This window comes from Pseudomyrmex gracilis, unplaced genomic scaffold, assembly GCF_002006095.1.
Source record: "Pseudomyrmex gracilis isolate BER0280 unplaced genomic scaffold, ASM200609v1 scaffold_141, whole genome shotgun sequence".
In the NCBI taxonomy this organism is placed as follows: domain Eukaryota; kingdom Metazoa; phylum Arthropoda; class Insecta; order Hymenoptera; family Formicidae; genus Pseudomyrmex; species Pseudomyrmex gracilis.
Window position 1 is genome coordinate 213,362 of NW_018020725.1, and position 27,853 is coordinate 241,214.

Consider the following 27,853-nt stretch of genomic DNA (forward strand, 5'->3'; position numbering starts at 1 on the left):
TTTTAGTCGCTTTATACGGAGAGGAGTGAAGAAGAAACGCGAAGACGAGACAAATGCTTGAAAAGCGCGATCTTAGCGCGTCCGGTAACGGAGAAAGAGAGAGACGCGTGTTGCGGCGCGGCTCGCAAGGGCCATTCACGGAGAACGTCAAGTGTCGCTTGTGGAAATTGGAACGTTCCGTCGAGAGTCGACGATTCGAAACGGCGGCGCGGAACGGATTGACCTCGATCGTGCGCGAGCGCGATTTTGCTGCGAGAGGAGCAGCGGAGCGTGCGTTGCCACTGAGCGAGCGAGCCGACCGATCGACCGACCCCACGAACGATCCGTCGTCGCCGCTCTTGCCTTCCCCGCGCTCTCACCCTCCCGGTCGTCACGCTCGTTTCCACGCGGCGGATGCACCGAGTTTCACCCGATCGAACTCCCGCGACGACGAATCCTTCAACGTCGTCGTCGTCGTCGTCGTCGTCGTCGTCGTCGTGCGTTGTTGTCGCGTCGCGAATCGCTCTCGCTCGTTTATTTTTCGCGGAATCGAGTCGCGGCGGAAGTTGAGGAAACACGACGCAGTGATTTACTACGCGTTATTTTTTTATTTTTTTTTTTTATTTTTTTTTTTGTGTTGGTATTCAACGACGCTCTTGACGCACGGAATCGATGCGTCACCGCGATTTATCAATGTTTCCTGCTGATCGAAGTGAATTCACAGCGTTGTTGCTGTCTAATTGTATTTTATTTTTCTCCGTCGAGCGTAACGGAAACGCGAAGACTGTTTTTGGAATCGAGTCGCTTTTAATTGCAAATCGACGAGAATATCATATCTCGAATACAAATGGATATACAAATAAATTATTAAAGCGACGAGAGAGGAGGAGACTGCGATTTGTTTCGCGTCACAATCAGGGGCACAGGGCGGAATTGTCTCATCGAAATTGATTAGTCAATTCTTGATAATCGAAATCACTCGCGAGAACGTACTCGCGATGACGATTCGCGTTAGGTCGACGCACTGCGAAGCTCGCTCGGGCGTGAGGCGAAAGAGGAGGAAGAGGAGGACGACAGACAAGGGAGGAGAGGCTTAACAAATGTTACTTTTTCCTCGCGAGAAGAGAATACGAGTCTCGCTTTGTTGTTTTTGCGCGTTTCTTCGCAAAGAAGAATCACAATTGTCTCCTCTCTTTTCCTTTTCTCTCTTCCCTCGGCCGTCATTCACTCGCGATACGACGCGCGGTATCGAGCGGCGAATCTCCGCGATTTCCCGCGAGGAACGGGGGGAGGCTTATCAGCGGCAGCACACGCCGTACTTTTTATACGTACCACTTCATACACTCGAAAACACGAAACGAAATGAAATCGCAAACGGAGAATCGGAAAGACACAACAAAAAGAAAGAATCTCCGAAAACCGGAAGTAGCGACGCTCAGCGCTGGCAACCCGGACCGATATTAAAGGACATTCCGGATGCGCCGCCACTTTAGCTTCATTTCGGCACCGCTTGACGTGCACATCCCGCTCGCGCTCGCGTCATATCGACCCCTCGACCCCGTCGTTTCTACCCACTGTTCCGAAATACGATTCGGTGAGCTCCGAGAGCTCAGCGCGCGGCCAGCGAGTTTTCGTTAGTCAGCGCGATCCGAACAAAGGATCACACCCAGACAGGGCACAGATTCGCCTCGGGACGACGACGATGTCCTTACGATCGCGATTTCCCGAACTAGGCGTCACCAGTCGACCCGGACGAGGCGTCGTTGGAATCGACGGTCCGCCGCCATCTCGGTGAACCTTTTCTCTCTCTCTCTCTCTCTCACTCGCTCGCTCGCTCTTTCCCTCTGTCTCTTCCTCCCGTTCTCTCGCTCTCTCTTTCTCTATCTCCTTCGCTCCAGCGAGATGATCGTCCAGGACAAGTCTGGCGATCTCTCGCGATTTCTCTCTCCTCGCACGACCGATTCCGCGAGCTCGCGACGCAACTGACCGCAAATCGGGATGATCACTTCTCGCGGGGAAACCAACCACTTCTCTCGCTCGCACGCGAATCTCCGCGACGATTATTCCGCGCGCCGCCGAACAGGACACTCACACCCGCGGAACGCCGCCGCGCGCTGTCACTGCACTCGTGTACGCGTGAGCGCGACGCGTGCATGCGGACGACTATACACGCGCACTCGCACTGCACCGATCGCCGCTTCGTTCACTCACTCGTACGCTCGCCCCACATACACACATACACACACACACATACCATACGTGAGCACTCACTTGCTCACACTATTGCACGCACTATTTGGAAGGTACACCACACAAGCGACGTTAAGCGTTTGCGCGCGCGCGCGCGGTACATTTACATCGCGGCTCGTGCTCGCTCCGGTCGCCTCGTGCACATTGTCGTTGTGTGTATATCCGGGCACTGACAATCACGCACGTTTCGCACGAAACTGCACACACTCAGGCGCGCGCGCTCGCTCACGACTCACGCCGCAGCGTGCGCGCGAGAAGCACAACACGCTCTCACTCACGTGCACACTTTCTTCCTCGAGTCGGTTCTTCTTGCGCGTGTGTGCGCGCACGTCGTTTGTGTGTGCGCGTCGTCGACTTCACGTGCGGCCGGGATTGAACCAAGACACACGTGCGCGCAAAACACCACCACACAACCACCACGCACTCTGTATAAACGGCACAATGACGTTCGTGTGTTCTGTTCCGTGCGCGTCTTCCCGGATGACGACGGGGACGGCGATGACGACGACGAGGAGAACCGGCTGGAACACACGCGATATGCCGCTGCTCCGTTGAGAGCGGACGTAACACTTCTCTCTCTCTCGCTTCGGCTGCCGCGTGCTGCCTGAAAAATCGGGGAAAATCGATCGTCGACCAGGCGCGGCGCCGACCGAAACGCTCTGGCAGCTGCTCCCGCTTTCTCTCTCTCTCTCTCTCTCTCTCTCTCTCTCTCCGTTTCTCTTTCGCTCTCTTTTTCTCTCCTTCCACGTTTCGCTCACTCTTCCTCTTCGTCGCTCCTGAAGTCTACGATAGTCGGGCTTCCTTTGTCGCACGGTCGCCGGCTGTCACGCTCCCCTCTTCTTCCCGTTTCTCTCCCGCTCCGCGTTTCTCTCTTTCTCTCTCTCTCTCTTTCTCTCCGGCCTGAGCAGGATTCTTCTCCTTCTCTCCTGACTCTTTGAATCAGCTGTCCCCTCTTTCTCTTCATCTTGCGACTTCCCTACCTCTCTCTCCTTCTCTATCTTTTTCTCTCAGTGTAATGAGCTTATAAAAAAAAAACTGAATCCTTCTCTTTATCGTAGAATTATTTTATACACACACACACATAAAGAGAGTGAGACTCTCTTAGAGGAATTTATAGAACAAACTCTCGAGCGATGCTAATCGTCCATTGAATGTTACGGAATATTTTAGCGCTCGGAAAATTCACAAGAGCGCGGGTATTCATAATGAATGCGGGTATCAAGAATTCCTCGCGGCGGCGTGAGAGACACGAGGCTTCCCCTCATTTCAGAAGGAAACAACTCCGGGCACTTACAATGAGCGCACTATCGTAGAAAGTCGACGATGGACGAGCGGGACCGATCTAATGACGATGACTCAAAACGCGACGAACGCGGTGCGTGAATCATTTTAGCGCGGTTTAGAGACGCATTTTGTAATGAGATATATTCTCCAAATGCGCGACGCGAATAAATTTTAATATTTCTTGAACAAAAAGCATTTAATTAACTGTTTAAAATCGATCCCGCACACGTTATTATAATAATCGTATTGCAGACATTATCTCGCGTACAATTTTGCAGTAATTATAACATACGTAAGGTAAAATTACGCGCGCGATATTGTAATTTAATTTGCGTGTGTACACGTGAGATTGCAAAATTATTTTAATAAATACTTTATTTTTCAAGCAAATCGCTCGATCGTAATTCGATTTGAATTATATGACGACGACGTGCAATAATAATAATAATAATAATACAAGTATCGATGAAATATATTCTAACCGAAGGGGGGGAGAGAATGCAAATCGTTTTTATGATTGGATATAAAATATTATTACGCGCGCGCGCGCGTGCACATACAAAAGGTAGAGAGTGCGGATAATATATTTGCTCTCATATATCAACGCTAGATTTCTTTCCTCGCGGCAGCAGCTAAAGCCGACCGTTCACCGCGCGCTTGGCGCGCTTTATCACGAACGATATGATACCGCGCGTTCTGTTTTACCGTATTTGGGTACAAGCGCTCTTTATCTGCCAGCTGCACGCACTCTCGAGATCGCGAGTTTATAGTTATCCCATTTTTGCAATATGTGATTCCACTGTGCGCTCGCAATCTCGTTGCTCGTCTCGCGCGAAATAAAAGAGAAATAAAAATAAAAAAAAAAAACGATTTATAATAATTATCTCGAATTTTTCTCTTCGTTCTTCAAACTTACCGCCTTCATCGGTCATCACCGTTACCGTCGAAGCCGGTCCGTGACCTTCCGGGTTGAACACTTGGAGAGACACGAGGTACTGGGTGAAGGTATCCAAGTTGTGAATACTATGATTCTGCAAACAAAGATGTGAAAGGAAAATATATGTTTAGTTTTTTTTTTTTTTTTTTTTAAATGTTTCTTAAACCAACACACGACGCCATATTATTGGCGGAGAGATAAAAACGTCAATGCTACTCACGTCGACGGCTGGATCGCGAATATAAATGTTCTTCATTTCTTCATCCGCTTTCTCGCGTCGTCGATATCCTATGCGGTATCCGAGGAACTCGCCATGTATGGTGTCGCGACTCGGCGGTTTCCATGCCAGATAAATAGACGTCGCTGAGATGTTATGAGCTGCCGTGATGGTCGGTTTTCCTTCCGGTACTGCAAAAAAAAAAACAAAAACAAAAAAATTGCGCGTTAAATGTTTGACATGTTTCTGGGTGGGAAAAGAGCGACGACGGTCTTAAAAAACAAAATTCGAAAAACATCGTCGCTATTGCAAAAGCACGCATGTATTTCGTGTATTTATTTTTATAAATGTAATTTTTTTTTTTTTTACAGTAAGTCCCGTTAAAAAAGTTCTTAATTTCCTCGAGAAATTTCTCCGGGAAATTGCCGGTCTCTTTATCCAGCCGTTCGAGAGAAAAATTGTGTATAGATACACTATAGAGATCCATCAGTTTGCGCTGAAGGGAAAACGGTTCTAAAGAACAACGCGCGTTTCTGTGTGTATGTGTAAAACTTATGTATGCTGTAAAAATAATATTTAAAAAGTTGCTGTACAAAAAACGCGGGACCAGGTTCGAGAATCGATAGTTGTGATTGCAAATCGATGGGCAAACACACCCTCGCGCGTTGGCCTATGCGCGAACGAGGAGAAAAACACAGAGAAAAATTAAAACGTAATATTTAACCGACAATCGAGCGAATATAAATTTGCAAACTGACGGAATCTCCTCCTGAAAATTTTCAAGTTTCTATATGCGCGCGAACAACACGCGATATAAAATTTCAGCGGACACACACACACACACACACACAAATGCGTATTGAACGCCGCCAAGCGCGAATGTATATTTTTTCTCCCTCTCCCGCGTTTTTTCGCTCGCTCGATACATATTTTTTGTCGAAATCACATACAATCTATACGTTAACAATATTTCTTTGTATATATGCGATAGTTTACCATCGCGCACGCATCGTTTATTAATCCCTCGTGGGAGATTGTTTTCAAAGGTGTATTTTAATTCGCGTTAGCGCGCGCGTATAAACCGCATCTAAATCCCGCGATGTATCGATATATCGCGCGACAAGTGATATTTTTGCGCGTCGTTACGAGAAGGGGAAAGGCAAAACAAAACAAAAAAAAATACACATATATATATGGGGGCGATGAAACAATCGGATATATATGGGAAAATTCTCGGCGAGCGGAAAAAATTTCAACGCATTTTAACGTCGCTCCGAGCAACAAAAAAACAACTGCGCTCGCGCTGCTTTTTTGCATCATTACGCAAAAACAAAATATTAATCGGCGAGACGACGAGAAAGTGTGTTCTTCCCTCCTCTCTCTCTCTCTCTCTCTCTCTCTTTTTTCCCTTTTTGGATGCATGAAAAATACATCTCGTTACCGTTAGGAATTTTCGCCGGAAGAGATTAAACACCGTTTCCTTTACGTGTGACACATTTCACACATCCGAGGCCATGTACAAGCTCGGGCCATTCAATCTCCACGATGCTGCCGTCGCAACGAGAGGGAAGGACAGCCCTCCCCCGGTTAAAAATGGTCGCGTAATAATTTTAAAACCGTCGTAATTTGTTTGGTCGAGTTGCCTTATCGCGCGCGAAAGGGAGCTCACGGATGCGCACGAGAGAGAGAGGGAGAGAGAGAGAGAGAGAGAGAGAGTTGAAGCTCGTTGTTATCCCGCGCGACGAGCGACGGCCGTTCGAAATAATTAGCATCCGCGCGTCACTTCTAAAACACCGCGCGCTGTCGCGCGAACGCGATATCGCGTCGGCACGCCTCTGGCTCTGACTCCTCTCTCTCTCGCAGTGAGAAATTGTCGCAGAAATAATACCGAGACATTTAATACCGCGGCGTTTCGCGCGCCGCACAGTTAACCCGGGACTGTCCCATCCGTCGTGGTAATGCCACTGGAAAACGTTAATTGTACGATCGCGCGCCCGCGCGCGCGAGCGTTAATTGCGCGAAGATGATCGTGGGTATCGCGATGGAAAACGTCACGATGAAAAAGTGACGATGGAGAAGAGTTCCCGCCCGCTCTGCTCTTCGCGTAGTCAAATAATTACTAATTATTCAATTAAATGACGTTGAAATTTATTCACGTCGGTCGACGTTTCGTTCGAACACGAAAGAGAAATGTGAATAAATGACTCGCAATTCGACGAAAAATAATTCTGTGATAATAGAACAAAATCATTGATTTTACGATTAATTTTTCGTAATTGTTGGGACGTGCAAGAGACGTGGTATCAATTGGCGGCAATGCACGGAAAATAAAATTATGTAAATGTCGCGTGTGTAGCATCGTGGATTTTATTAATCTCTTGTGTGTAGTGATAAGACCTCGGCGAGAATATCGGATATTAATGGAAATAAGTGAAAAAACAGCGATAAGTCCTTTTAGGTGGAAGTAGCGTCTCTCTCTTTCTCCCTCTCTCTCTCTCTCCTCTCTCTCCGTCTCTTACTTTCGCCAAGCAATTTAGCACAGCGATATAAATGCGGGTTGCACTTTTTACCGGCGCTAAATCTGCGTTAACTTATTATTACGCCCGTCGGCGTGTTTATGACGATAGCGCCTCGGGTTTTATGCTTCCGTGATATATTATCGAAGTACCAATTTTGCCGTAAGCGCTGGAAACGCTTAATCGTGACAAACCGACCGCGTAAACGTCGCTATAATATTGTTCTCAAAAGCCCGGGCGTGTATCGCTGTGAAAGTGCGCGCGCTGTGTGTAAACGATGTAAGCGCATTATCTACACGGTTTAGCATGTGGAATAAAATTAGCGTTTTAAAATTGCCGCCCGAATCTCTCTCTCTCTCTCTCTCGGATTCGATGATTCGCGTATGCCGTCGTAATTGATTTCTAATTATCTTTTTGTTTTGTTTATATAATATAATTTTTTTTTTAAATTTAATACACGGTCCCAATGTAATCAGGAAGATATATATGAAATATCCATTAGGAGCCAACCGCGAATGTAAATTTCTACCCAAGTGGTTGTTTAAATTTGCAGATATAAAGCAAATATTAAAACTTTCCAAGAATTTAAATAAGGCCGAGAGAGAGAGAGAGAGAGAGAGAGAGAGAGAGAGAAAGAGAGAGAGAGAGAGACAGAGAGAGAAAGAGAGAGTCGCCGCAGATATCGGTGCGAAATAATAAACGAGGGAATTTTTATTACGCAAATTCAGCGCGGCCAGTTAAAAAATTTTAATATTTCGTATTCGTTTGCCACCTCCAGAGCGTCACATCGGTGTGTATTTAATCTTTCTGCTTTCCACCGAACTTTTCTCGCTTAAATAAGCACCGAGAATGTGTTGTCACGCGCGTCAAGAATCGGCGACTGATGATTCGACGTTCCTGGAGAGAGAGAAAGGATAGAAAAGGGAAGAACGATTCATGGTTTAACCAGAACGGGAACAAAGTATTGTCGTTTACGTAATATCAAGAGCGGAAAATAAATTATTTCGGTCACTGTGCGCAATAGAGATTCCACGGGTGCCATCGCTACGTCGAAACGTGACTCGCGGAGAGGCGCCTTTATTGCATCCGCCGCCGCCGCCGCTGCTGCCGAGTCCCTCTTCTCCACTACTTTATCAACCCCGTCGGAATCGAAAATAGTTCACACAGCAGGCAGAAGCTACCGGCTCTTTCCCGATTCTCGAGACGACTCTCGCGAATGAACTTACCCTGACAACCACCCCCGACCCCCATCGGATGTTGCGGCGGCAACAATGCAAGTCGCTTTTCACACTCCTTTCCCTCCCCACCGTTTCTCTTTCCCTCTTCCGCTCGAACCCTCGTTCTTTCATCCGGATTTTACCGAGAAGGGGGGAGGGAGGGAGTGCCTGCGCGGCAGCACTCAATTTATCCCGCGTGGAAATTAACCGTACCGAATGCGTGATGCATATTTAACGGACGGGGGGAGAGGGGCGAATTCCTCGTCTGAACTAATCGACGATTAAGCCTCAGAGTCCTTCATTTATCGTTGTTATTACAAGCGCTCGTTAATCCGACCAACTTCTGCCCGATACGCTGAATTAACAGCGTGGTCACTGAGTATAATCTTCATGTGCAGACGCAATCGATATATCCAGTCGCTTGATACAACAAATTCCTCGAATATAATACTCATGTGTTTTTGAGAAATTTTCACAAAAATATACAATTCGCCACGTTAATTGAGTCACGCGTGAACTTCGAAATAATTAAATTTTTTTTATTTAACTGCGAGCGACATAGGATTCGGAGCATCGTGTTCTTGCAGTCGCGGCAGATTATCTCGCACGATCTTTCCACGGAGATGTGCATTTTTCTTGATACGACAAAAGACGTACACATTTTATCATCAAAAGAGAGAGAGAAAGAGAAGAAGAAGAGTGAGAGAGCGAGACAAAAGCCTGATGAACCGCGACCTTCCGACCGGGCACCCGCAATTTTCGAACGTCCGACTTGTGCGAATGAACTTAGCCGGGACGACGCAGTGCCGACGGGTGTCCCGATGGCTAATTGGTAGCTTGGTCGGCACTGTATATTTATGGCGAGCGGGAAGCGAACGAGGTCTGGAAATGGGCACGAGAGGACCTAGCGGCAGTAGTGGTAGTAGTGGTGGTGGTGGTGGTGGCGGTCGGTGCACGTATTGGAGGCGACCGCGCGCGCAGATAGAGAGAGAGAGAGAGAGAGAGAGAGAGAGAGAGAGAGAGCAAAGTGGTAGTGGAGAAGTTTCGTCGGTCCGTGCCCTATTGATCTGAAGAGGGAGTGCGCGGGAAGAGAGAGAGCGGCGCTTTCATTTGAACCATCGTGAATTCCCGTGCCGTTTTGCGCGCGCTGCCCGTTCCCGCTATACCTCCGCGTCCGGCCTATACCGCACCGATACCCGCGAATTAGAATCACGAATTAGAATCCGGTGGCATAAACCAATGCGCGACGGTGGGGAGTCCGCGCCGAGAGGTTCCGGGGTTGTGGCAGTGTGCCACCCGAGAGAGTTCGTCGTTCGTTCGTTGAAACGATCCCTCTGCGTCCCCCTCGCTCCGACGAACCGAACGTATATTCCGCCGGTGGTCGTCCGCGCCGCGCCGCTTGCGAAACGCGCGCGCAACGTGACCTGTGTCTACGCGGTCCTGTCAATATTGACGCATTACTCGCCACTCGTACGATCGCCCCGATGTCGATGTGGGCATATCGACTGCCGCATTCCGTTCGTACGCCTGCAAACTGAAACGAATCGCGCCACCGCACCGATACCACCCTCCTCCCGACCCCATCGTTGCTGGGCGGGTATCGTTTTTCGACGAGCGGCGGCGGCGACAGCAAGCGCGCGCATTCTGTTAGAATCTAAACCGCGCGCACGTAATTAAAAATGGATAGTCGCTACGGGATTTAAGCTCGAAAAATAAAGCGCCAAAATGCGCCATCACAGAACGGAAATTTACCCCAAAAAATTATGGGGGAAAAAAAAAAAAAAAAAGAAAAACGAAACAAGTTTGTTAACCAGCGTGCAAAATATGTAATTTTGTCTTTCTACACGATATTTTGTTCGTGAAATCTCTCATCCGACAGCAAACGATTACCAACGTAGTTAATTAAAAAGCCACAATCCCTTTCGTGCGGATTAAAAATAATTCCAAGTTCGCTGTTTCGGAGGATCAAGCGATAGCAAGAAACGCAGCGCTCGGACGTTTCTTACGTCACTCTCTCACTGTCTTACGTTCAAACACACATTGCAGAGAAATCGCTCGTTTCTTTTCTTCCTGTATCGCGTCGAGTACATGTGCGATTCTGTCTCTTTCTCTTTTTCTCTCTCTCTCTCTCTTTCTCTCGTCGGATGTACATGAGCGACTACATCTCATCCACTCACGCGCGGCCGGTTTCCAACTGGCAATAAGCGCGGCATCGCAACGAATGTGTATCGTTTTTCGATCGCCGCGCGCGCCTCGTGAAAATGGCCTTTTTTTTAAACACGCATAAAAGTTACGTACTGTATCGAGTTACTTAAATACTGCGCGCGAAAATTGCACGTGTATCCCGGCCGGGGAAGTCGAGGGAGAGTAGAGAAGGAAAAAGTTCAATAATATTATATTTCCCAACATATATCAGATACGCGCGCGCGACAGCTCGCCGCTGATGACACTCGTGCGTGTGTCGAATCACCGTGAGAAAACGCCCGCGTGTCGCGCGCGTGAGGTCACGTAAAAAAAAAAAAAAAAAAATTATTCTGGAACGTTAATTCAAAACGCGTGAGAGCCGGTCGAATTGCATCGCGGCAAAAACGCGGTTGACGCGGTGCGAAGTGTGCGAATCTCGCGCGATAAAACGACATTACCATAGAATTTTTTTCTCTCGCCTCTGCCGCTCACCGCGGCAACGTTTAGTGTTTGAACTAATTATTGACACGGACGTATTTCCGCGCGACACGAGGAAGAGCGAGAGAGAGAGAAGGCGATTTGACCTATGCACGGGCGCGTCTTGATAACCGAATAATTATTCCCGTCCCGCGAGATTCAATGACGAACCGCGGATAGCTGCCGTCCTCGGCGAGGCTGCGCGCGTGCGGTTAATAGCCTCGGTACACAGTCCGCGCCTCCGCTCACGAAATATAACCGCGACGAGTTCCGCAAACCCCACCCCCTCCTCGTGATATCGCGGCCCAATTTTTTCGACGCGGAACATCTCGGAAATGGGATCGGAGAATGCGGAATGCGGGAAATGAACCCGGTCGATCCGCTGCGAGGAATGTGTGATATATAAATGCGATGCGGCTATTCAGCGAAGATGTATATGTACACACACACACACACACACATACACACACGGTGAGCTAGAGCAAGAGTTAGATGATTAGTAAATGTGCGTGTACATTCGATAGTGTAAATAATATTAATGAAGATAATTGTGACACGAAGATAAACACGTCACCGGAATGTTTTGCAATAGATTCAATATTCGAAATATTCAACGCCCCCGAAAATTTAATTTCCGGAACTTATTAATTACCAGATTATTAATGCTATTTTATTTAATTTAGTTAATAATGTAGTCTCTGTTATAAACTCCCTCCTCTCTCTGTCTCTCTGACGCATTAATTAATAATATAAATAAATTATTAATGCGCGTACATACGCGCGCGTAGCAAGATTCAAAAGATTCCAAACCGAATCATTTGGAATAAGAATAGAAACGTTATTTCATAATACATACACCGCGCGATAATCTCTGTCGATCAACGTACCGACAAAAATCGATAATTAAAAAAAAAAAGAAAAAAAAGGCAGAACAAAAAACTTTTAACGTTTTTCCGTAACAGATATATGCACATATCACAAAGAAGCGCGTTGAATATCCCCATTAAATATGTAACATATGTCACACAATTTTCTACAGTCAATTTTCTGCAGTATATTTGACAGACGCTTGACGAGTAATCGATGCGAACCGAAGAGCGCTAGCATGTCAAAAAAAAACTAAACTAAAATAAAATAAAATAAAATAAAATAAAATAAAAAAACCACGCAATGGTTTTCTCGTCACGGATTTTGAAAAACATTTTACTTATTCATCCGTCTCATTCACTCGCGCGCACAAAAATGAACCCGGCGTTCCGGGTTTTGCGACACGAGTTACATTCCATTATCCATCTAATTCCCGCTGGGCCGCGAATCGGAGCTCTCTTGCGACGCGCGTACGTGGTAATTGGGACCTGCGATCAGGATGACGCGCGCGCGAGCGGAAATCCAGGTCGAAAGGAACGGATTCTGCTCGAGAGATCAAGAAGAGAGAGATAGATAGATAGAGAGAGAGAGAGAGAGAGAGAGAAGAAGAGATGATCCCTCGGTTTGCAAACTTCGTCGTCCGTGACACGTATGTATGACTGCACACACAGGGATTGCTAGTCGTACCTCGCAACGCCGAGAATTTGCCAGAGCTCGCCTTTAGCGCGCGAAGAAGAAGAAGACGCTCAACTTTTATTTCTCGCAACGTGACGCGAGAGAGAACGAGCGACGACGAGATGAGAATGTCGTCGTCCGACGACGACGAGAGGAAGGAGAAAAAGGCGCGGACGAGATGAAGAACGTCAGAGAGAAGAGAGGTCGGAAAACGAGGAGAGGACAAATTAGGGGACAAAAGAAAGAGAATAGGCTCGACTCGAGTCCCGCACTCCCGGCTGTCGACTGCAATTAGCGCCTCTTTAGTTAGCCGCCCCCTGGACGGTCCTTCCCGTCTCTCCGGATGCCAACAACTGGCCGGCGCGCTCTCTTAAGTCTCTTTCTCTCTCTCTTTCTCGTCCCTTCTCTTCCCCGGTGCCCTTCTTCCCGAAACTCGGACTTTCTCCTCTTTTTCGAGACCGAGTCTCGTCACTTTCCTTCTCTCACCCCTCTCCGGCTCGAAACGCTCTTTGTGCTCCTCCTTTCCCTGAACCGGCGGCGCCCTAACGACCGGAGAGTGTCAAGCATTTCATTTAGCGCGACGCTTCTCGGCGTTATCGCGGTCGACGAACTTCGTTTTGATAGCCGGCGGGAGATGTAATTTGAACGATTGAATCGGCCCGAAACGCAGACGCGCGCAGGAGGATAGCCCGAGGCTGATATTGGTCCTCAACCAGGCAACTCTGCTGTTACGACGCTTCCGCGTGAAGAGAGGGGAGAGTAGAGGGGGTTTCGTATTGGCGACAGCTTCATTTCGGAGGTGAACTCCGTGTAATAACAGCATAATCGCTTGTCTCCTCGATATTGTCTACGAAAACTCTCTGTTTCGAGCGAATTGGACGAAGAAGAAGGGAGAGGAGAGTCGAGGAGGGAACGTTCACATTCGCACCGCAACCGAAACTCGCGCGCGAGCGAAATTTATTTATTCATTAAGTAATTGACGCGATCACTCGATCCGCGCCGTCAATTTCCCAGGTTTTACAGTTAAAATCCATCAGGCGCTTAATAATTTTTAACACGTGCAATAAATTCGCGTATCAAGTTTTCATACAACGAATTATCTTGCGCAAACATTTGGCGCAGCACGTCTCTATTGACGAATATATGTATCGCGGAAATTGCGGGCAATTGTTTTGTGACGAGCAATGTAATAATAGATAATTAATTATTATACAACGCGTGTAATACAGTATGCATTTTACTTGTTGTAAAATAAATAAAGTGTGTTGTTTACACGCTCGTGTGTGCAACTCTGCGACGTTAATTTCCTCATTTCATTTCTAACAGAAGAACACGCGCGTCGATTATATTATATGTCGCTCCGAATATCGAACGGACGAAAATTCGAATGTGCGCGGATGTGTTTTTTACTTACTTTCGCGAAGAGTTACCATGTAGTAGGACGCCTGGCTGGGCTTGCTGCGCCCCAGAGCGTTTATCGCAGCCACTCGGAAGCTGTACACCGTGAAGGGCCTCAGGTTCTCGACGGTGTAGAACGTGTCGTTGGTCGGCGTGATGATTTCCTTCGTCGCGTTCCACGGCCCGTCCTCGTCGATGCTGAAAACAAAGAAAAAGTGTTTTATTTATTTATTTATTTATTTATTTATTTTTTTATTTATTTTTTTTTTTGTCGAGATAATTCGGCAGATCCTCGCCCTCTTCTCTCGCGCGTTTACATTATTGACGACGACAGACTCTTTGCACACGAGGTACCTTAAAAGCAGAGATCGTGCGTTCAATTAATTAAAATACCACCTCGAATACAATGACGGGAAGTCAGTTAACTTTTTAGCAACAATTTTTTCTTTTTTTTTTCTAACGTGACTTGTACGAGAAAACGTCTGTCGGTTGTGAGAAAACGAGACACGGATTCGCCTCCAATATGACAGGCGGTCGCGCGCCCGCCTCCCGTGGAAGTTACGTTAAAACTTCCTTAAACTGCGTTAGGAAAATATTTTGAGAGTTAACGTCGCGGCTGGAACGTTCTACATACATACGAGAAGAGAAACTTCCGCGAAAGATATTCAAATTTGTAATCTAACCGCGTTCGCAAACGCGCAATTACTTCGCGTAACCTATACTTCCGCGCAAGACACGCAAAATTTCGCGCAAGTAAGCACGTGAGACACCGTCGTGAAAAAAGAAAAAAAAAATTTGGTTCAATAAAACAAATAAAATTTCTTCTTCGCGCACAGCGAGTCGGAAACGCGACTGAAAAATTCTACGAACATAACGCAGTTTCGGCTATTTTTAAGATCGCTTTCGGAATTCATCCCACAAAAGACGATAGTCGCGTCGACTTTTTCCTCAACGTCGCGTGAAAGAAACATGAGAAGTTAAACGATCGCGAGATCGAATTTCCTCTTTGCTATTTCGACGTTTTTACCGCCTCGGGCGAATATTACGGGAGCGAGCTCTTAAATGCAAAATAGCTCATCATTTTGCGTATAATCTAGTTATTCTGACGTGACACAATATTGCCTCGTAATATATATGCGATTGTACAATTAACCCATTTGATTTACTTTTATATATAAAATGTGATTTAATTTCTTTAACGTAATTACAATTTAAGCGCCTGATCCCTTTCGTATTACTGGATCCAACTAAAAAAAACAAGAATCACACACTGCCTTCTCTACCAGGAAAAAAAACCTACATTTCTATTCTTAAATAATCAAAAATGTCCAATTGTAAATACACAAACGTACGCGTAGATAAGCGCGAGACAAGTCGATATTTACTTGTTTTCACGGTGGGACGACGATCGTTTTACTTTTTCGTATCCTTTGTACAGGACAAACAAACGGTGTTGCAAAAGGATTATCGCTTAGCAAGCGGTAATCCTTTGCAATTAGCGATGAGCGCTTACTTTAGCGCGTTAACGAGCCCCCGAGGGATCATCATTCGCGATCGGCGCGTCTCTCGATATTCACAATCGATTTCGCCGTAGCTTCACGTCGTCGGATATCGCGATGTTCGTCGCTAATTGTAAGATCCATTATATTATCTAATACGCGCGCGTGTCTCGGTAACGTTGGACGAGCGTCTCGAGTGCCATTTGGAGGAGCGTTGAGGAGGAGCGTCGAGAGGAATATCGAGAGATCATTGCGATGGATTGATTTGAAACAGCGATCTCGCTGGTGCACACACACTAACACGAGTTTCAGTGGTAACGATCAGCCATGTGTCAGCCGTACGGCGAAGAGTTCTTCGAGTTTTCTCGCGGGACGACGCAACCGCGTCCCGACGCGTCGACGTCGAAGCATCGAATGCATATGTCGCGTTAAAAAGCAAATTCGCGCGGCAATCGATTTGTACGAAAATGTGTACGCAACACTTGGATTACTTTCCAAAAAATTCTCCGGCGGGAAAAATTTGTTCGGTATGAAAGAAATTCTCCTTCTATATAAAAAATCCATGTGTACCGCAAAGTACGCGTTTTGATATCGAATGTATCGCATCTATTGTTGTCTCTCTTTTCCGCGTTGCCGATTAGTTGATCGAGTCGAGTCGAGTCGAATCGAATCGAATCGGTAAGATCAAGAGAGTAAATAATGACAGAAAAGCGATTTTGACAGTTCGTCGTATACGTGGAGAAAATGAAAAACGTGACTAAAGTAAAGTCACTTGACAGAAAAGAGTAGAAAAACAACACGTGACTATTTAAAGTAACGTGATTGTAATTTATATTATATATAAATTACACTAAATAATATATATTATACATATAATTTATTATATATAGTATATAATATAAAGTATAATATTATACTTTATATTGTATATTATATATATTTGTGTACATACTACCGTAAGGTCACTGACCTCGGCCGCGCGACCGTGGTGGAAGGGAGGTCATTGATCCGGCCGCGCGACCTTGGGGGAGGGGATCACTGACCTCGGTTACGTGACCGCGGCGAGGTCACTGACTTTAGTCGCGTGATTATGGTATATATATAGATATGTGTGTGTGTGTATTATATATATAGATATAGAATATTATATATAATATATATAATATTCTCTGTTTTACTCTTGTCCCTGTCACTTGACTTTAGTCACATGATGTTTTTCTACTCCTTCCTATCACGTGACTTTAGTCACGTGTTGTTTTTCCATTCTCGCTTTTTTCTTTTATTTTTTGAGTTTGATTTTCATGCGTTATTTCTGACATCTCTCATATGTACATCATGTGTATTATATTGTTTGTAGGACGTATATATTAGCTGTCACTGTGGTGACAGGTTAAGTTTACTCACACTACCCGTTAAAATAAAAGCAATAATAGCGTGCGCGTAGCGCGTGCCTGTGTTGTGCTAGTTCTACCAGAAAAAGCGTGTGTAAATAATCACAATCAATTTTCTCGATATTGATTGTTGCCATTTTTATCTCGACGCTGATTGGACGTTTTTAGGATGTGTTTCTCGATTCATGTCGTACATATTATATATATAGATATATAAAATATAGAATATTATATAGAATATTCTCTTTTTTACTCTTTTCCTGTCGCGTGACCTTACTTTAGTCACATGTTGTTTTTCCACTCCTTCCTTTTTCTTTCATTTTTCGAATTTGATTTTCATACGTTATTTCTGACATCTCTTATATGTACATCATGTGTATTATATGGTTTGTAAGACGTATATACTAGCTGTCATCGCGGTGACAGGTTAAGTTTACTGGTACAACACGTTAAAATAAAAACAATAGCAGCGTGTGCGTAGCGCGCGCCTGTGTTGTGCCAGTAAAATATAACAAATATATTTTTCCACTAAAACTACCAATTGAGTTAAAAATGTGTACTGTAATTTTCCAAATATCCGTCAATTAGAGCAAATACGCTTTTATGTTTTAACTCGTTTAGAATAAAAGTTATAATTGAACAAAAGCAACATTTTAATTCAATAAATCATTCATCTTCAATTAAAGCAAGAAATCTGAAAACCACCATTTTCAAACGGGGTTTTGGTAATTCCACTGTTAGTACGCGGAAAAAAATTTTTGCTGAAACAGCTAAAGAAGATCAGTTGACTATATATGGCCAGCAAAAAATTTTAAGCTAAGCTTATTAAATTTGTTGCTTTGTCAACAAAAGCGAAACAAAAAATTTCAGTAGATTTAACAGTTTTTCTTGCTGGCTACGTAATAGCAAAACTTATTTTTCCGTATATTTACTTTGTTTCTCTTTACGTTTTAAATTCTCCGCGATATAAATACCTTTTTTTTTCCTCTTCGTATTACTTACGCGTACGTGTGTGTGTGCGTGTGTGCGCGCGCGACATAATTATCTGTGAAATTGTCAAAACAGGATTGGCGCGCTCCGAGCGACGGTCAATTTGCGAAGTTACCCTCGATGTATCCCGGCGAAACATGAAATTACTACTGCGCAGCTCCTACGCGAAATGTGTGCCGAGCGGTGTAATTTTCGGAGACTAATTAGCGGTCGAAGACGCGGCTGGGGAGGGACTGCGCGAATGGGAGAGGGGGAGAGGATTTTATCGTCTTCGAATTGCATATCTGCATTTTGCAGTAATTAATATAGATTATTAATCGTTGCGCGATCTGTTACAGGAAAGTTTCCGCGCAGCTGCGGTTCGAATAATTACTACAGTTTGCATTCGCGCGCGCTTCGGTCGGGTCGATTCGTTCAGCCGGTGTGTATATTGTGCGTACACATTCGCGTAATATACACACACAAACAGAACACAGATGTAATGTATTTGTCACGTGCAGCGAATTGCGGTTATCTCGTAATGCTTTTCCAAGTATTTATTTTATTTGCTTCCTTATTTTTCATCAGCATAAATCACCCAACGCAGCGAATTAAGTATATTTATTTGTGGATTTATCCGAGAAATGTGCGTGCGTCTACCCGCACGTTACGCACACGGTGTGTTTTTAATCAGTCGATCATTGGAATTAAAAATTTTTAATTCTCCTGTCGGAGAAAAATAAATGAAACATTGCGCAATTGCGTTTTTTTTTAATCCGTGCGCTTTGCGTTTCGAAGCTTTTAAAATCGTTATTTGTGCGCGACGAAGAAAGACACGTTCGACATATTAAATAGTGACGGAAATCGTGACATTTTGACGTTTAAAATGTACTGGGAAAATGTAAGCCGACGCTGCGAATTATAAATGCAAAGAATGAAGAATAACGTTGCATTACAACACATCACTCACACGTACACGTTCTCATCGTGCGCGCCGCTCGCGTGTGCACGTGTGTGCAATATCGGTAGGTACGTTCACCTCCTGCCGGCGTTACGCCATGTTCAACATCCCTCTCTATAGGACGCAACCAATTTACCGCCGACAAACCCCTATCGCCAATTTGCCACTGCGAGATAAGGGAATGATCCAGCAATTAAATACAAAAATGACCTGTCGCAATCACGCTTTTTATTTGTTCTATTTTTGCGCCCCGGACAGAGCGTCGCGGGGAGGACGTGGCAGAAACGGCAATCGACTTGTATCCAATTAGCGTGTCCGTGTCATTGGCGCTCTGCGGCAAATTCGTTTGAATTTTCGATAACGTACATACATTTTACACGTGAAAGCGCGCGGTTTGCAGGGCGCGCGTGTTTTTTTTGTTTCTTTGCACGCGAATTAATAGGCACTGATCTGACGAAATACGCGCGCGCGTGGTGTGTTTAACGATTCCGTGAGAGAAACTTTCTCCCGTCATTCGTCTTCGCGCGTTTCTTTCCGCGCCCCCTTTTCGTGTTTCATCAATTTTCTCAAAAGGCGCGCGCAAAAGAGGGCAACGCTTTTATTCCCGATTTCATCCTTCGGAAAAGCCGCGCACTTAAAGTAAATACCGCGCGGGACTCTTAATTCGGTCTCTCTGTCTCTCTCTCTCTCTCTCACTCGCGAGAAGACGAATGTATGCGGCACATGAAATTTTTATTTCGCCGAGAGAAACAACTTTCTTATTAGGAGCTCGTCGGAGTAATTGATTGTTTCAGTTCTTCCACCTTGATTTTTCTGTATCGCGCGGGCGCGAGTAAAAAGAAAAAAAAGAAATAAGCTCGTGCGCGCAAGCTACTACTTTCTTCGAAACGAATTTCAAGAAACTCGAGGCAATTAATTAGTCGCTTGCCTCGCGAATGAAAAACAATTCCGCGACGCCGATTTTCTTTTGACTTTTTCACGATCAGACGAGTATATATATATACATACTTTGCGCGATACGCAAATGAAGATAGACTTCGCGAAAGAGAGAGCGAGAGAGCAAGGGGCAAGTCCCCAACGCGCCCAACTTTTCAATCCCGAAACTTCTCTCAAGCTTCGTCTCCCAGCAAGATATATAAATTATTGCTGAAACGAACACGCAAATCCATAAATACGTATGAATTATCGACGACACCGTGGATGGAATATCACACTTCTTGTCACGGATTATAGTTTTTTTTTTTTTTTTTCTATCACATTTCTGCGTGAATTATTGATTTATGACAGAAATACACGTGCGATCTGATTACGTTTTTACTTTTTACTTTCAACTTTGAACTGCCACACAAAAGCTGTACGCGACACACACACAACATGCATTATGAAAACAAAACCGGCGAGTATTAAATACTTATGTCTGTTTTAAAAATAGCGCTAGAATCGGAACGCGTTTCCCAACTCGGAGATTTTTCCGATTGTTATTTCCACGCGTCGCGCGGAACCTTCATGCGCGCATCCCCCGACGGCGTATATTAATATCAAAAAGATGCGTTACAATAACACAGGACAGGATGGGAGTCCATTGTCGAACGGATATAAAAGAGGAGAAGGAGGAGGAGGAGGAGGTGGATCGCGGGATGGAACAATGAAAAACTTTAGTTTTGGGAAACCTAAATTCATCTCCGACACGAGAAGAAAGAGCCTATCAAAACTTTCGGCCCGGGTCTTTCATAATTCCCGGTCTATTGTGTGCGTGCCAGTACAATCCCGATAAATCCCCCGACGTTTTTCCCCGAATTCCCGATCGCAAACCGAGTCTCTATGTGCGCATGCGTGTGTGTGTGTGTGTGTGCGTGCGCGCGTGCACATTTTCGCATAGATTACGCGCGTTGATGCGTTTTTCGGAATTTGTGCTGACCGGAATCGACGCAACAACAACGGCGAATAACAAATTTCTGACAAATTCTCTCGAATTGATTAGGTTACATAGCGAAGAGGAGAGATTCGGCTCACGTTCGGCAAATATTTAAGTTCGGGATTGCACAAAAACAAAAAAAAAACACAAGAAAAAAGAAAATACACATCGTCGTTCCTGCTCTCTCGGGTGACTCGCGCGCGTCTTTTCCTCCGCGCGCAATTTTTTTTTTTTTTCCGCGGAGAAACAAAAGGTGGAGCGCGCGTTTTTTCGAGAAATTACTGTTTATTATCTTTTTGAGATTTATTGCATTGCCCGGTCGCGCCGGATGAGTTGGGAACTTTGATAACAAAAGTTGATAATAAAGTTGCGGAAAAGTTCGGTGTATAAACAAAAGAAGAAGAAAAAAAACCGCGAGCGCGCGAGAGAAACGACGAACTTTCTCGCGCGAGAGAAGCAACGCCCCGGAAAAATGGAGAAGCGTCTTACGCGCGCGCGTATATTACTCCGCATCTAATAATTGATATCTCGAATTCGACGTAATACGCCGGAAAAAAAAAAAAAAGAATTGATATATCGTTCCGATAAATCAATTCCCTCTCTCTCTCCTCTTCCCTCCCCCCGATACATAATATACGGTTCTCCACCTGTCCGTCTGTCCGGAGATTGCCGGAAACGTTCTTCCGTGATCCACCTGTCGGCGGAGAATATAGGAGGAACCGTCGCGCACTATTGAGGGGACGGAATGCCCCCTCGCGCGCTATTGTGTCGTACGTCACGTACTTTATAGACCCCGGATTGCACGACGCGTCCTTTCTATATCTGTCTCTCTCTCTCTATTCCTTGCTTCATCCTCTCTCTCGATCCGATCGTCGTAATAAAGCATATTTCACCGATCCGCAAAAATGTAAGACGAACGACACGTTCCGATTACAACACGATCGGATTGCGTGAAAATCTGCGACATCACTTTCTTGTCCGCGAATAAAAAACGCGAACAAAATTAATTGAAAGTCGAAGCGCGGGATATAATACACATGGGATAATATCGATTCCTTCGCGCAAATGAGCTCGCGCGCCCGCGCCCGCGCCCGCGCGTGCGATATTCTGGTAGATTTGACAACCAAATTATATTACGTGCTACGTTGCGCGCGAATACTGTTCGATACGTTGCCAATTATAGCTACATTAGAGCAACGGCAGCGGCACAGCGGCAGCAGCAGCAACAGCAGCAGCTTCTCGACGTTGTTTCCGAGACCGCTTCGCGCGCACGTATCTCTCCCATCAACCGCAAACCACTTCTCGTATATCCGAGCAACAACAAGAGGTTTTAAAATACACGCGAAACAGAGGCTTTAGATTAAAAGCGCGCGTGGCTGTCGAAAACTGTTGAACAAAACAATTGCGCGATTTTTATTTTCTCCGTGAAAAAACGTCGGCAATTAAGCTCTCTCTTGTAACGGCGCGATGCCGAAAGAAGAGAGAAAAATTACAATTACGCAAAAACACACACTTTTGCGACGGATACCGTCGATTTGCAGATGGACGAGAGACCGGCTGCTTCTCCGCTCGAGAGAGAGAAAGAAAGAGATAGAGAAGCAGCGCGGCGTTATCCCGCGGCAATTTTTTTTTTTTTTTTTTTTTTTTTTAAACAATGGTATCTCCGGGAAGTAACGACTCGTTTTAATGACGCATTATCTTCGCGTCACGTCGCTTTTTTTTCTATTTGTCTCTTTCTTCTATCTGATTTGCGTTTGCGCGCGAGAAATTTGAAAAGCGCACCGAATGCGATGCAATGCGATTGCGATGTCTGTGTATGTGTGTGTGTTTGATACGGCCGCAAAAGCGTCTCTCTCGCGAATAACACAAATAAAACGTTAACAAATCGGATTTTCGTTCCTCGCCAATTGTCGCAATTTTCGAATTTCGGCACAGAAACTCCATTTGTTGGCGCGAGCAGCTCGAGCGACGCGTAATTTATCGCCACCGCAGCGTCCGTTGACGAAATGCGATCGGCCGGGATAAAATCGGGGGGGGGGGGAGGGAGGGAGATGGAGGAGGGAGAAGGGACGTGGAGAGATCGGCCTGGTTTTCTTCGCTTACGTGTGTACATAAATTTTCGCGAGCGCGCGTATATGCACGCGCGCATAAACGCAAAGCTCGTACACATGCAGCATCGCCACGTTACAACGCGGTATGCGTGCGCACGCTTTCAGGAAGATGCGCGCGGAATAAATTGCATAAAATGTCGAGCTGAAACCGTGCATTCTTGTGATGAATAATTCCGGACTAATTCGGCGCGCGCCTCAATTAAATGCCACTTTCAACATCGACGAGAGAGAGAGACAGATATATATACATATATAGAGAGAGAGAAAGAGAGAGAGAGAAAGAGTATCGTACACTCCGCGCGCCAACGTGATGCGAGATTACGTAATTATTTAACGTCGTGAAAGTATAAAGCGAACGGAACGCCGAGGTGTTTTGTGTGTATGTGCGTGTGTATGTGTGTGTGTGTGTGAGCGCACTTCACGTTTGCCGGAATTAAACGGCGGACTTGTTGCGTGAAAAAAAATTCGGCGCGACGACTGTTTATTTTACCGGGTGCTATTTACTTTTTTTACGAGTTTCTTTTATACGCGCAGTTAAACGTTCGTCGTCGCGCGACGCGCGACTGCGAAAATGGCAACGGCTCTCTTCCTCTTCCCGGCAATGTACGGATTCACCAGCCCGGGACACCTTCGCGGCTACTTGAGTGGTCACATTCACAGTCCTCCCCCTCCCCCCCTCTTGCGGGAGGACGTGAAGGGGAACGCGCACAATGGTTTTATTGTTACACCCGGCTAATCGCACAAAACTCGAACAATACACACGAATACGACTGTGTCCGCGGTAATCGCGACAGTTAACAACGGAGATTTGCGAGATATCGCGGTGTATATACATATGGCGACCGCCGATGTAGATTGTGATTCCGCTTGCGACGTTGTTTGTGCTTACACGGAATAGTAAATTTACGCGAATTATCGGTGCGGGCCCGTGTAACTGCGCCACCGAAATGTCAATAATAATCTCGCATACGAGCGCGCGCTTAACGTCGGCGAAATGTCGTTGTCGCGCGTGTGCATGTCGTTGCGAAAATCCGGAGCGAGAGGATCTTTTCGACGCGGACCGAAAGAGAGCTTTATATCGAAATTCGCGCGTTGTACACAACACACGCTCGCAAACACACGACGATTTCTCGTCGTCGCGCGGAAGAAGAGAGAATCGAGAACAGAGAGAGAGAGTGAGAGACACACTTAACACGCGCATTAACTTTGTGTTTACTATCGCGCACGCTAGTTTAACGTTTTATTTATTCAGGTCACTCCATCGCGTTACGCGAGAGTGAACGCGGATTTATTTACGGCTTTGTGCCTCAACGTCGTAGCGCGCGGAGAGAGTCCGTGCGCGTTGTCGACGCGCGGGGCTTCCTGTGTTTTATCGGGGCAACCGCGGAACACGTCAAAGCGAAGTCCCGTCGAAAATGACACGAGCGCGACGCCGATCAGGCTCAGATTAAAAATAATGTAAGCCGCGCGTATATATATATACGAGCGGATACGACGCGTCGCATAAATCAACGCGCGTTGCTCCATAGAACATAATACACGCTACGTGTATGCGTGCGTGTGCGCGCGCGTATATACGTACATATTTTATTTTTGCAAACTCACCTTCGATTATGCACTTATCGATCTCGGTCGGTCGGTCGGTCGGTCGGTCGGTCGGTCGGTCGGTTGGCCGATCTCGTTTGACGACGAGATTATTGCCGCCGCGCGTTGTACGCGTTTCGATGGCGCGAGAGAACGGCGCGGTCGACGAGAGAGAGAGAGCCGCGGGCGGATAAAATCGCGCGCCAACGTGATTGACGTATTTTATGGATAATAAATTTCACCATTTGCGACGTATTAACTAGACGTGAACTCTTGTAAGCTGCTGAGGGGAGGAATTTATTTGCCTTCGGCGATAAATCATTTCAGATCCAATACGCGAAAGCGCGTGTATACGCGCGCGTAACGCGCACTCCGTTTCGATAACACACACAGAAAGAGAAAGAGAGAGAGAGAGAGGGCCCATCGCGAATAAGGAAACTCCCGCGCAGTAAAATATTTCACTACGGTTGTTTCGTTTGGAAACGTGACAAATCAAGCGTTGAGCAACGGCGCAATAAAACACGGAATCGAAAGCTTCAAGCGGACAAACAGAAAAACAAAACCAAACAAACCAAACGAAAAAAAAAAAAACAAAACAAAACAAAATACAGAGATGGGGGAAAAGTGACGGATTTACGGATTCACAAATTTCTTGTAACAGATCGGCAACGAGCCGCTAACAGCTGTGCGTTCGACAGAATCGATCCCCGCTTTTAGTCCGCGGAGAGAAAATTTTTCAGACTTCAGGAGTGAATTTTCCACGGAAAAACTGTGTGTGTGTGCGTGTGTGTGCGCGCTGCACGCGCGAATTTCTTCTTTCATGAATGGCTGAGAAGGGAGGGAAGAAGACGGAGGAACGAGAGAGGAAAGGGATGATTCAAAGTTTTACGAACGGGTTCGTCTTCTACAAAGTGGCTCGTTCGCTTCGCGTGTGTCACGAGCGCAAAAGTGCATCCATAACGCGCGGAACAACGCGGCGCGAAAGGAGATGAGAAAAGCGAAGGGAGATCTCGAGAGTTTTCCAACGACGCGCCATCGATTTCGCGTGTCTTCTCCCAACACGTCGTCCCAACGTTCTCCTCTCGCGCGCGTTTCCTCGCAATAGATTATTTTTCGTTTCCGCGCGCGCAAGCGAGAACCACTCGCGTAAACAAACATTTTCCTTCGTACGCGGCGAGAATAAACGCCGCGCACGATAGTACGAAATGTTTTTGGTTAAAAGGTAGTCGAAACGCGCGCGCGCGCGCGTGCACGGGTTTGAGATGATTGAAATCGGCGTCCGACGTTTGTGCGCCCGGGCGTTTGTTTTTCCGCGAGCTTTTGTATTGCGGGAAAAACTCGGTCCGGGTCCGTTCGGCGCGATCGACAATAGCGCGACGTGGAGATGCGCGCGTTCTCGATCGTTTTCCGAGGGGGGAAAGATGGAAGGATTGTTCCGCTACGGTGCCTCCCCCCCGACGCGATGTTATCGCGCCTTAAATAGTTTCGCCGTTCCCGACGCGCTCGGGCGCGCTCCACGCCGACATTCGGCGCACATTTTTCTTTCGAGTCGTAATCTTGCTCAGCGATTATACGCGTAACTACTTCGACCATAGATTGTTCCGATCCCGCGTAAGTAAAAATGTTTTCGAAGTCGCGACAACGTGTTTTTCTTCAATTTGCTAAGTATCTCTCGTCGACCTCCACGCGAAGACGGGAGGGCGGGGGGAGAGCGTTTTCTCCCCCTTTACTTTCCGATTAACTCGCGAGGAAAGGGGAGGACAGAGGGAGAGAGAGAGAGAAGAGGACTTGGATACACCTGTTAACGTTATTTTCTCACGGTGTTCTCGAGAGCAACACACTCGCAGGTGCTTAAACTCCCAAAAGTTGAAAATTAAATTCCAGCTGGCCAATTTCTTTTTTCCAACGTTTCCTCTTTTTCGCGAAGAAAAAAAAAAACGCACGAGCGAGAAAATTCAAATTAACCGAATGCGCGCGAGTCTCTCTCACTTCAACTTCCCCGAAGCGAAAACGTGTATTAGACGACACTCTACAAAGTCGTCGCAGCGAGCTTTTAATTGCGAGTTGTTCATCGCCCTAAACTGCCGTCGTTCTCCTTTCCCCGCGTCTGCAGACGCGCAGATTGTAGTTTCAGCTCTCGGCGGGAGCCCCGTGATTCTGCATTAAGCAGTCATTTGCGAAAGAAGAAAGGAACTCGAGTGAAATCCCGACGAACGAGAACACGCTCCCCTTACTCCCCAACTTGATGAACCGGTCTCTTTCGCGCGATTATTACCGTAACTTCTTCTTTCTCTTTCCTCCTCGCCGGCGCGGCGCTTGTCGATGGCTGCGTGTCGCGTCGGAATCTCTCGCCAAGAGTTCAGGACGCTTGGCGATTACGCGCGGCTCGTTACACCGGGAACTCGGTGCTGCTGGTGTGCGGAGGCGTAGAGCGTACGCGCGCGCGCGTTATCCGCGCGTCGGTTGTTGCATCGTTCTTGCTCGTCGGAAGCGCACACAATGCCGTCGTATCAAATCTGGCCTAGGCGGCCGTCCTGGCGTTCGCAACCCGGAGTTCAAACATACACACGCGACGACGCGGAGATTTCTCTCTCTCTCTCTCTCTCTCATACACACACACAGATACATTCACTCGCAACTGACTGTGCGTTGGCGCTATCAGAACCTCCGTTTCGCAACTGCTCTAATAACGTATGGCCAAGAGGGAAACCAGGCCGTCTCTGTTCTCTTGCCCCGCCGCCGCCGCTGCTGCTGTTGCTGCTGCCCGCATTGCTTCTCGTCGTGTGTGAGAGATTGCACGTTCGTACTTGCGCACATATTAGCTGTGTCCACGACACACGCACACACGTGTGTGTGTGTGTGTTCGCGCATTTCGACATAATTTATATGCTCAAACGTACGTCGCGCGACCGCGTTATCCCGGAAATTTGACGGATCGCCGTTTCTATCGCTCTCTCTTTTTCGCGATAACGGTGTTTATTAGATTAGCCGGATGCGAACGCGGAGATTTTTTTTTTTTCGAGATTTTTAAACGAAACGGGGGAAGGGCCGGGAAAACTTCCGAGCGGAGTTGAAAACACGATTTTTCTATCATCTCGACGATGCGTTTTTTTTATTTGTTTCATCCGCAATATATTTTTATCGTTTCGTCGGACTTGACAGATAGCGCAAAGAATAAAATAATAATAATAACACAAATTTCTATTTAATGTAACAATTAAAATAGTAACGGTATAATTTTAAATGAGTTGATTTCATTCCTTTTTACGTGCCAGTCGATTAAATCGCAATCAATGAAATGGCGACGATATACGGGCGTAGTCGTCACGCGTAGCCGCTCCCTTTGTCCGACCGTAGAGTCGGTTTTTCCCCTTACGTGAATGCCGTTCACGCTCAAAAACGCAGATATATCCCTTGTGTTT

At 46.3% G+C, this 27,853-nt stretch overlaps 1 protein-coding gene across 6 annotated transcripts in view; it reads right to left on the minus strand.

Moving 5' to 3' along the window:
- LOC109857034 (tyrosine-protein phosphatase 99A) overlaps positions 1 to 27,853 on the minus strand; it is a 186,761-nt gene that overhangs the window by 17,574 nt on the left and 141,334 nt on the right. For 2 of the 6 annotated variants that reach the window (XM_020432899.1, XM_020432898.1), the window contains exons 3-5: positions 14,018 to 14,199; positions 4,671 to 4,858; positions 4,430 to 4,544 (exon numbers count right to left, since the gene is read on the minus strand). In XM_020432899.1, coding sequence (XP_020288488.1) covers positions 4,430 to 4,544; positions 4,671 to 4,858; positions 14,018 to 14,199 — 485 coding nt within the window. Of the gene's footprint in view, positions 1 to 1,311; positions 2,099 to 2,233; positions 2,453 to 4,429; positions 4,545 to 4,670; positions 4,859 to 14,017; positions 14,200 to 27,853 lie in introns of those variants that run through there. The other 4 variants (XM_020432904.1, XM_020432905.1, XM_020432903.1 and 1 more) reach the window with 4 other exon arrangements.